Source organism: Lathyrus oleraceus, chromosome 3, assembly GCF_024323335.1.
Source record: "Lathyrus oleraceus cultivar Zhongwan6 chromosome 3, CAAS_Psat_ZW6_1.0, whole genome shotgun sequence".
NCBI classification, from domain to species: domain Eukaryota; kingdom Viridiplantae; phylum Streptophyta; class Magnoliopsida; order Fabales; family Fabaceae; genus Lathyrus; species Lathyrus oleraceus.
In genome coordinates, this window is record NC_066581.1 from 269,356,344 (window position 1) to 269,368,332 (window position 11,989).

Sequence of the window (11,989 nt, forward strand, 5' to 3'; positions counted from 1 at the left end):
ATAAAAATTATTTTATATAAAATTATGTTACATTATAAAAATTATTTTTAAAAAAATCAAAACAAATCTACCTTTTATTTTACTATTAAACTTTTTTGTTGTTGGCTTGTTCACATACACTATTCACGTATATATATATATATATATATATATATATATATATATATATATATATATATATATATATATATATATATATATATATATATATATATATATATATATATATATATATATATATATATATATAGTTATTGTTAATATTATTATGTGAATTATGCATTATTTACTCTATATATATATATATATATATATATATATATATATATATATATATATATATATATATATATATATATATATATATATATTATATATATATATATATATATATATATATATATATATATATATATATATATATATATATATATATATATTATATATATATATATATATATATATATATATATATATATATATATATATATATATATATATATATATATATATATATATATATATATATATATATATATATATATATGAATTATGAATAAGTAGGTGTAAAGGACGATGTCCACTTATAATGAATGAGAAATGACATTCCTACTCTCAAAAACTACTCTTATACGGTATTTTACTCTTTATCAATACGGTGAATCGTGAAATATTATAATTATATATTTTTTAAAATATAAAATATAAAAAAAATTATATTAAAATAAAAAATTGTGATTAACCAACTTTTTATATTATATTAACCAACTTTGACGACATGTCAAAATTTATTTGGACAATTTAACGTTTATTAATCAATTTTATAATTTTATAAACCAATTTTTTACTTTTTATTAAAGATACCGGTTATTGTAGACGGGTAATATTCATGAACTGTTTAAACATTGTTTATGGACTGTTCATATTTTTTTAATTTAAAATAAAAACTATTCACCGTATAATATATTGTAAATAATATATACGATGTAACTATTTAATATAAGGTGTATCAATAAGATTAGTGAAAGAAGACTTCAAAGTTGTAAGGATGAGGATATCATGATAATGATCGTGTGGATTGGATTTGATGGATATGAAGTTTTGCTCGACCAACACATTTCTTTTACTTATGTGTTAACTCTTCATCACCATAATTCTTTTACTTGCATATTCAAACACAAATAAAATGTTCTTCCTCCATTCTCTTCACCACCCCCAAACCCCATCTTATTATTCTCTATCTAATTCATCAAACACACTCACCCCTAACCGTTACCCTAACAGAAACGGTTACATCAAGTTCCGAACAACTCACCATGAAAATCTCCGTTACCTAAAATCACTAACCATAATCCACCCCGACACCAAACCCAACAACCTCCCTCTCCCCGACGCCGTCGACCACATCCTCACCACCGTCACTTTCTTCAAATCGCATTCCTTCTCCGACGCCGACATCCCCCGTCTCGTCCACCACTCTCCCCGCCTCTTCTCCACCTCCTTCAACCCCGCCGAAATCTCCCCCGTCTTCATCTTCCTCTCCGACGACCTCCTTGCCACCGCTGAAGAATCCCGCGGCCTCATCCTCCGTTGCCCTAAGCTCCTCTTCACCGATCCCAACCACATCCTAAAACCGACGCTCAACTTCCTCCGGGAAATCGGTATCCGCGGATTAAACCGGCCGTCTAACCGAAACGCGCATCTGTTAAACACGCGCGTGGAGAAGCTGCGACTGAGGGTGAGATTCATGGAGGAGGTGGTGGGGTTTTCTTACGAGGAAGCGACTAACGCGTGTGCGAGGTTGCCGGCGATATTGGGATACGACGTGGAGAATAATTTGTGGCCGAAATTTGTGTATTTGGTAAAGGAGATGGAGAGGGATTTGGAGGAGTTGAAGAAGTTTCCTCAGTATTTTGGGTTTAGTTTAGAGAAGAGGATTGTTCCAAGGCATTTGCATTTGAAGGAAAGAGGTGTTAGGATTCCATTGAATAGAATGTTGATGTGGGGTGATGACAAATTCTATGCCAAGTGGAAATGAAGTGAATCATCATCACCATCACTCAAATTATCAAAAGAAAGTTGCACCCTAGAATTTTGCACTAATAGATATTCTTACATAATTTTGACAATAATAGATCATTTGACTTTTCATTGCTCATGTTATTTTTCTTTTCAATGCAATATTTCTTAAATTTAGTTTAGGGACAAAATGTACATACAAGAGTCATATAGTTTCAATTCTGTCATTTCATACTTTCTGGTCTTTAATATAAGAAATAAAACTAATTAAAGATTAGAGATAGGATTACTTTATACACTATTTACAATACATTTATAAAATTAATTTATTAAAAATTATATTCTCATATATTTATATTATTATATTCCTTAATTTATGTGTAAAAACCTTAAACATTGATTATTTTAAAATGGAGGAAATATTATTTAAATTATCTCTCTGGTCATATTTATAAAAAAAAATTGAATTTTTAGATTAATTGAATAATCTAAAAAGTAATTTTTTTTTATAAATAGAATCGGAGATAATATATATTTATACTCATAAAAATACACTAATGATAACTCTACAAATGAAGTCTACGAAAACTAATAATTAAAATTGTCTCTTAATCAATTGTTTATTGTCTATATCATTTTTCTTTTCACTGTTGTGAATTTCCCCTTCCTTCTTTATTTTTTACATTTTCACAAAACCTGACAAGAATCAAGTGTGACATTCATTCTATTCTATTCAAACTTTCGCACAACAACTCTCAGTCGGTAAGTTTTTCGTTTTCTTTCTATTTTTCAATTTTGATGCATGTATTAGGTAAAATAGGTTGTTTAACATGCATTAATTTTTAGTTACATTCAAAATGGATACTTTATTTAGACATGCATACAAATTTATTGGTGTTTATGGCATTATCTGCATTTTTTTGGAATTACTGCTATCGCACATTTTATGGAGATACATCTATGAATTTTTCTAACTTTTTTTGCCTTTCCTGTTTTATAGAGATACATCTCTAGTTTTTATGTTTTCTTTTTGTCTTTCCTATTTTACAGAGATGTATCTCCGAATTATATTTGTCTTAATTTTGATATCGTCTGCCTCAGCCTATCGAGGGCACATGTCTTTTGGTGACCCTCTATCTTATGAAACCCCTGAAGCCTAATAGGAGGAACCTGTTACTATTGTTGCTCTCGTTCTTGATAGTTTTCCCAGAGGCCTCTATGACACATCTTTATTTTCTTTCTATGTTGAACATACTGTTAGGCATGTGTGAAAAGTAGAGATATATTTATTTACTTTTATGTTACATATATTTCATATTAATTTAGTTGTGATTGATGTTAATATATTTATATTTACATGAGTGTGAAGCTGTCAAATTTGCAACCATGCCAGGAAGATTTTGAGCCTGTAACAGAATGTAGACGCATGATTTTAAGATGTAGTTTGTAACTATGGGCTGATAGATTTATGCACCACCGGTAACATGACCATTAACCATGGCATGTTGGCAGCTTTTGTGGATATATGGTACTAGGAGACATCATCTTTCTGTTGGGGAAGTTTTTTCACTAAGGAGCATTGAACATTGTGAGACTTCTTTTGTAGAGCAATATCTTTGTGAGAGACACACCACATATTCACCCAAAACCTTAAGGTGATAGGTGAGTGAGTTCTCTCACTTATAAATGCCCAAGTCTCCACATTAACAATCAGTATGGGACTATTATCCACACTACTCACACTTGATACATTCTCAACACTCCCCCTCAAGTTTAGTCCACAATGCTCCCCCTCAAGTGAAAGCTCTTGTACCGCACAGAACGTTTCTTATTCACCACGCTAGCGTCGTTGACACTCTTCAATGGAACGTTTCTGATTCACCATACTGGCGCCGTTGATTTTCGATACAATTAAGTCGGTCCATTTCTGAAACCAAAGGCTCATGATACCATTTGTTGAGAAAGTTTTTCACTATGGTGCATTGAATATTATGAGACTTCTTCTTTTTTAGAGCAACACCTTTGTGAGAGACACATCACATATTCACCTAAAACCTTAAGGTGATAGGTGAGTGGGTTCTCTCACTTATGAATGCTCAAATCTCCACATTACCAACCAATATGGGACTATTATCCACACTATTCACACTTGATACATTCTTAACACTTTCCATATCCCTCATGGTGAGATGTCTATCACCCTTAATGATGTCTCATACTTTCTGCATCTTCCGATTAGGAGAAGATTACTAAATCACCCGATTCAACAAATCAGAGGCACTTGAATTGATGGTAAACTATTTGGGATCTGACCTAGGTGAGGCCCAACGAGAGTTTGATGCCACGAGAGACGTTCATGCTCGATTTTCATACATGGCGTAACTGTACAAATACTACCTAGTTGCGGTAGTTGAGGCAAATGACGATCATGCATTGATCCACAGACAATGTGCATTGAGATCTTACTTTTATACTTGGTTGACACGATAATATTTGTGGACAAAAGTGCAACATACTTCATAGCGTTTGTGTTACACTTGTTACTAATATTTTATCTGAAACATTTTCAAGCGTGGATTATCTCTTACTTTCCTCGCATATTCGACTGGCGACCTGTCATTGACTACACTGAGAATTGACCACTTGTTTGCACTTTTTCATGTAAATAGGGAATCAGGCGATAGAGTCGTTCCGGATGTTTATTGACCACACTATAGCATATGGCGTATGCTTTTTCCGGTACGAAGATCACCTTCAGACGCGTCCCTTGGACGACATAACCTTCTACTCTGATTGGTTGACTTGTGGATCGTGTTTGATGTACTAACATATGCCTGAGCGGGTCATGTGCTAATTTGGATATCTTCAGATTATTCCAAGACCTCCCTCTATGCTTCCTCCTTTAACGGACATTCGCAGAGATCTTGATGTCATACTCGAAGACTTATAGTACCACATGAGGCACACAGGGTGCCAGCGTTTGATCCTTGGGTTGCTGCAGAGAGCGACATTCATTGGTTATATCAGGTGTCACATCCTTACATAATTCTAGATGTCGCGGAAGCACCACCTAGACCAGTTCATCAAGATATATTAGAAGATGAGCAGACTATGAATGACCACGTCCAAGATTTGTTGTCGATTAGTCATCGTATTACGACGATTGCGAGAGATAGCATAGAGATGAGATTTTTGAGAAAGGCAATTCTGGTATGGTCGTCGTACGGGTCATCTTAGCCGAGACGTAAAATGTCTTAGGGTACAAGCAACAAAGAAAAAATATAGAGGTTAGATATACACAATAGTTTATTTTTGTTTATATTTTGGTAATAAAACAATTGTATTTTTATTTTGTATAACGTGATAATGTTTGAATTTTTTATTATTGTTTGAATTTATATTAATATAAATAATATGGTGTTAATGGTGTTAATATATCAATTTAACCTTAAAAAAATTTAGTGTAAATAACATAAAAAATATCAATCATCTATCTCCGACCTTACATAGACACATCTTTGGATCAATTTTTAAGCATTTGATGCATTTTAAACTAATCCGAAGATGTATAGCCAAATTCAAGTTTTCAGTTTGTTCATGGGTTGCATAAGTAATGCCCTAATGATTTTCCCTTTCAATCGCTTCCCTATGTAGTAGTTCGGTCACATTCCGTACTCAAGGCCCAACACAGAGCATTTAAAGTGATTGTTCTTTATTAATGTGAACCGAATGGTAATTGACAATAAGGACTTGCATAATGTCATCCAAAAATGTGTTATACAGATATTCACGAATTTGGACTACCATTTTTGAGACATACCGATTTCCTTAAAAAGGATAAATAATACTGCATATAAGGACAAATGACACAGATTCCAAAGTATAACTAAATCTCTCCACTGCATAGTGTGATAGTATGAGATATATGATGAAATTACACAGTATATAAACTTTCATATCTCCATAAGAATACTCCATGGTATGACAACACATTTGTTGTCAACTCTGACGAAACTTGGGCCACACTGTGATGACTCCTGGTCTCATCTCCTCAAATCGGTACCTGCAGAACAATACAAATGAACAAATAATAAGAGCCAGGGTAAATCTTACACAAAAAAGTTAGGATTGAACTAAAGTAAGGATATTTACAATGCATGAATCATTTATATGTGCACCAATATACTGTATGATATAACAGTTAGATTGATATAAATTTTTCATCACCAATCTAATGAGTAACATACAGTACCTCAATTCAGTGTATCCATTATTAATTTGTGTGTCTTAAGGGCAGACAAAAGGAGTGTAGATATCATGTTCTACCTGTTTTCACTGAGGAAACTTCTAACAGCTGTAGGAAGAGCGGCTTGTCCTCGGCTGTGATTTCCAACGCCTGTACAGAAATAAATACCGAAAGTACAATGTTTCAGTTTTGGATAAAGAAAATTGCCACATTTTTTTAATGAACTGCAACATTTTCTCACTCCATGGCACATGATTTTATCAGATATTACTTTCTATAAGATGCGTTAAAGAGAATCACCGTCAGATTACCATGGAAATAAAATCACAGAAATGAAGCAGATCATTTTAATTTGGGCGCGTCTCCCAAACAGATTGAAAATAAAATAACAACCTCGACAATGTTTTCAAATGTTCTGTGTATGCCTATGCATTCAAAAAGCAATTCTCTGGCGGCAGAATCCAAAAAAAAGAAACCAAAATACCTGTTATGACATTTAGAGCTAATGATCTAAGCCTTAATGGCTTTTCCAAATTTTCCCATTCCATGAAGTTAAGAGATCCAAGAGTTGATTGTGCATGGCCATTCTTCTTCACGCCATTCGAAAGGGTTGAGCTCTTCGAGAAGCCTTGACTTTCAATTCTACAGAGATGTTCTTGCAATGCTTGAACTGCTTCGGCTGCATGAAGACCGTGCAAATCTAATCTAGATATATCATTATCACTATTCCTGATACTCAAAATTTTAGTGGCTGCCTCAGAATTAAGTTTTTCTGCATTATTCCATTCCTCCCTAGCTCTCGATGAATGTTGCTGGGCTGAAAAGTGTTCGCCTTTTAGAAAAGCATTAGCCGCTGCCTTAGAATGTCGTGATGCTGACCTGTTTAATTGATGGGAAATAAAATCTAGATGCTTGGTGACAATCTGAAAAAATGCTGATAAATAAATACTACAAAGACAAACGATGCAAGCAATACAGAAGTTGATAATATCATCTCAAGAAAGATTACAAGAGTTAGCATTCCCACCTCATTGTCTTCAATGCATCCTTTCGATGGCTGATGTAGATGTCATCCTCTTCCCATTCAGGCTCGACCGGAATGGAATTCAAGAGGTCCATTTTGTATTTCAGGTTACTGACATCAGAAAACTTCTGACTTGAGGAAGAACTTCTATTCTCCGAGTCTTTATCGTTATCTTGGAGGTGACCACCAATACTAGAATTGAAGAGAATGTCATCATTGACCATTTCTAAAGTGTGACTTTCACCTGTCTTAGAAATAGTTGGCCTTGGATGAGGATAGCTCGATACTTTGCATTCTTCAAAGTCGTCTGCAGAGACCATTGTTTCCAATAAAGCCACAGCCTTATCAACATTATTATTAACAGCTGCCAATATATCATCAATCAAGCTATTTTCAGCCCAAGGATGCTGCTCTTTGAGCTTTTTAGAAGCTAAATTAACATCTTCCTGAGCAGTAGTTCCACGAGACTTTCCATCAGAATCATAACCAAACACCGCCTTTCGGCCATTCCCATCCTCTGAAAGTGAAGGGAAATTTTCATTAGGTAGGAGGACCGAAGAGAAAGGCTTCATAGGAACATGTTTCTTCTTGCCTAACTTATCACCATGTCGCATAGAACCAGATGAGCCAATAGGTGGGAAAGGATCCTTGTCAACTTCTGATTCAATATTGTTCTTGTTTTTCTGCTTGATATCAAAAGCTGTCCAACCAGAAGGTTGTTTTCCCCTGGACCACGACATCTTAAGGGATGATCCGGCAGAAACGGTCATCGTGGTCCATACACCATAATTTGTGCAAAAATTACTTTATCACTCTGTCAGAAGACTTGTGCAGCATGCACAGAACAAGAACTAAGGAAACCGCAATCTAAAGACCTGGCATACAAAAAGTCCAAGTCAACAACTGTAAGAAGCATTGAACATCATCATGCCATAAGACTTAGCGCGTTTGAATTGGTTTATATGAATTTATCTACTAACATAAGCTCGAGACTATTTGGTAGAGTTTATATGAAAAACAACTTAGCACCCATCTTTATCACATGTCCACAAGTTGTTTTATGCTTATTTTCATAAACTGTTAGGAACAGCTTATGAAAACAGCTTATAGAAGTAGTTTATATATAAGCAGGATGCTATAAGTGCTTAACTAAAAAGTACAGCACAAAAATTATGCTAAATAATCTCAAAACAAGTGTACATGATCATACATCATTCAAAGCAAAACCAAGAAACAAAATTTTAAAAATTGAGTGAAAAAGAAGATAACCCAGATGAAAAAATCTAACCTTTTTTAAGAAAACAACAACAGGAGAAAGAAAGAGGGTAGCTTGAATACTACTTGTGAAGGCCAAAACGTAGAAAGGGAAAGCCAGGAATGGATCTATCCAAGGGCTGAAAAAGAGAAGGAAGTACAAAACCAGAAGCTTGTTGTTGGTGGAAGAGTTTAGCGACGAAACGAAGTTGCTGTGAACCAGATTTGCACCTGTTATCCATAAATCTGCTCTGAAGATTGCAGAAGCAAAGAAGAAGAAATTTTGGTTTTTCTTTCTCCTTGTTCCTCCCAAAGGGTGTCTCTTTCAGATCCACAGATTGATTCTAGAGAGATGAAAAACGAATTTGAGAGAGAGAGGGATTTAGAAGCCGCCGACGCTATGACGAGGAAGATGCAGATTTTGTTATTTTCTTCGCCGACGCGTACGGTTATTTTTTTCTTACGATTTTAATTTCAAAAACAAAAAATTTAGGGCAGAGATCCTCTCCCGTGAAATTATGGTACACTGGAATCTAGACCTATTTTTTTTTACTGTATAATAATTAAATTATTAACCTGAGACATCAATGGTGGAGATGGACACTTTACACCATCAAGTTATATTCTCATCGGAGAGGATTTCTACTACTAAGGGTGTGAAAAAAATAGGTTATTAATCAAATTGCTATCCAAATCAAATCAAATGTTAAAATAAATAACCATTATAAAAATTTGGTGTTTTATTGATTTCCAAATTTTACTTAAATTTCTATATTCGTCTTTCTTTATGTTTTATTACATTATAATTAATTTATATTTTAAATGTTTTTAAATTTTATAAAAAAATTATTTTAAAAATAAAATTCAGAATTTTCTTTTCTTTTCATAAAAAATATTATATCTTTTTTTGAAAAAATTATATTTGATATTTTTTTTCAAATAAAATTATTATTTTCTTCTAAATAAAAAAAAAAAATTTAAAATTTTAAAAAAATTAAAAAGAAATAATAATTTTTATAATTTTATAATAGAAATTATTTTTTATTTTCAGAAATTTTTTATTTCCGATTTCCATGTTCTTTTAATAAATTTTTTTTCAGTTATTTTTATTTTTTGGAATAACTTTTCTTAAAATATTTTTTTTTTCATTTTCAGAAAATAATTTAATTTTTTTTAATTTTTTTCTGAAAAAATTATTTTTTGTATGTTTTTTAAATTTTAAAAGAAAAAATATTTTAAAATCTCATAAAATTTATTTATATTTTTAAATTTAAAAATTAATATTAACTTAAAGAAAATAAAATTAAAATTAAAAACAAAATTCATTTAAAATCGGTTATTAACCAAATCGATCCAAACATAAATCAATTTTAAAAAAATAAATCGATTTCGTTAAATTGGTTTTAAAAACCAAACTAATCCATATATTTAGTTCAATTTGATTTGGATTTTGAACCATGCACACTCTTGATCCCTACCCAAAAATTTAGGATTAAAAGTAAAACAAGAATACTAGTAGGGTTCGAATTTAATGCCTTAGAAATTCTAATCTATAGTAGAGTTCAGATTAAATAGTTTGTTCGGTTCAAAAAAAAACTTGAAAGAAAGAAAGGAGAAGGAAAAATTGTTTAAGGAAATAAAATGTAAGAAAAGTTATTATTGGTTGTTTGGTAGAAGAGAAAGTAAAGGGAAAGAAAATCAAAAGATTTTTTTTAATAAAGTTCCTATGACATCATCTGCAAGTATGTTAATTAATATCAGCATAGGAGAATTGTGAATCAGAAAATATTTATTAGATGTGTTAAGCTTTGTCATTTAATTAGCATTTTGATTATATTTATGGTGGATGTCTAAACAAAGTATTTTCAATCAAATTAATTTTAATAATTTGGATAAATATTACATGATTATGATACTTGTTCAAGATGGTCATGATAAGACTGATATTGAAGAATGAGTATGTGTAACATATCAAATCAATAATTTTCATATTTTTGCCTAATGAGAGCCCTTTCTGGATGATCCAAAGTTTTGTGTGGAGAAAATCAGAAGAGTTCGAGATGAATTCAAAGAAGTTGTATTGACATGTTTCAAATGAAGTGCAAAAGGTATTGTCAAAGCCAACATGAGTGGGCGTGTCATTATAGTTTATATTTATATTAATAATAGTGCGTGAATAATTGAGGAATTTTATTTGGTGGAACAATTTTTGGTGTGCCCTGATTTGAGGTTTGAAGAAGGAGTCTACCATTGAGTGGGCATCTAAAGAGAGACGATACATAAGAATGGTTTCATGTAATATGCATGTAGAGTTATAATTTATCCAAGCCTAACATATTCCTATAACAAATAGGTTATGACCAGCACCATGAATCTCGTTTTTTATCAAACATTACCATCTTTATTCGAGAAAAATATGGGTAGTTAAACCAAACGTGCATTCAAAAATTTATAGAGTCCCTACAATCACAAACAAAATGAAGGAATGACTCTTATTTTATGCCACATCTGGAGCACGCAACTAAAGAAACTATGTTGTGGTGGGGAAGTAGAGAGACTATGGACAAATTTGTGACAAGCAAGCCAAAATAAGAATTTGATCTTTTTCGATAAACATAGTTTTCAAATCTAGTTTCAGATTGAGGTTTTGTGTTTAGATCAAATCAATCTTCTTTGTAGTAGAGGATTCAAGAGTAGAATGTTTTATGTTTTAATATGGCTCTTTATTGAAACAAAAATCATTAATATGTATTTTAAAAAATAATTTCCAATTAAAAGTAAATAAAGTATGATAATATGTGACTCACTTTAATGCATTCATCTTATTTTCTTTCTAAAATGGGTGGAAAGCTTGTTTTTGTATAGAATCTACCAAAAAAAACATTTCCTACTTACTCCATAGGAAACCAAACAAAGGAAAAATGTGGTTTTGACCTTTACTTTCCTATTGTGTCATGCTTCTTAGCTTCACTTATTCCAAACACAATGTAAAAATAAAGTATTTTTTATCGAGATATCAAATCTTAAGAATTTTATCGTGATATATTTGTGAGAGACCCATATAAGGGCGACCTATAAGTCCTCATCCCACGAGGCATCACCCATGAGGGACTCGCCCTCTGAAAAACATGTACATTACAATTATCTTGATATTAACCACCTGGACAAAGCCACACCATGACTCCCTAGAAAGTAGGTAGTCAACAGTCTCCTTCAATCACGGGAGAGCAATTATCATCCATTAGGGTTTCTTGAACCCTAAGCCTAAAGGTCTCTATAAATACCTCTTCTATAATGAGAGAAATGACATGTCATTATACCCTCAGCGCAACGCCGAAACACGTATAGTCTTTCATCTCGCATGAGTTGGCCCTCTCATACCATCATAAACACCATAATCATCCCCCAACAGGACCTCTCGCCATTGCGGGGAAACACTGATTATT

The 11,989-nt window shown here is 32.4% G+C and overlaps 2 protein-coding genes across 2 annotated transcripts; one reads left to right on the top strand and one right to left on the bottom strand.

Moving 5' to 3' along the window:
- The first annotated feature begins 1,042 nt into the window (after nt 1-1,042).
- LOC127126890 (transcription termination factor MTEF1, chloroplastic) lies at nt 1,043-2,151 on the top strand. The gene has a single exon (XM_051055895.1). The coding sequence runs from the start codon at nt 1,187-1,189 to the stop codon at nt 2,036-2,038; it is 852 nt and encodes a 283-aa protein (XP_050911852.1). The 5' UTR covers nt 1,043-1,186; the 3' UTR covers nt 2,039-2,151.
- A 3,563-nt stretch (nt 2,152-5,714) lies between these two features.
- Nucleotides 5,715-9,050, bottom strand: LOC127126891 (uncharacterized). Its single transcript, XM_051055896.1, has 5 exons — nt 8,578-9,050; nt 7,293-8,164; nt 6,750-7,144; nt 6,346-6,415; nt 5,715-6,082 (listed from the first exon to the last, which is right to left on the bottom strand). Exons 2-5 carry the CDS (start codon nt 8,057-8,059, stop codon nt 6,019-6,021), a joined length of 1,296 nt encoding a protein of 431 aa, XP_050911853.1. The 5' UTR covers nt 8,060-8,164; nt 8,578-9,050; the 3' UTR covers nt 5,715-6,018.
- Between the last annotated feature and the right edge of the window lie 2,939 nt (nt 9,051-11,989).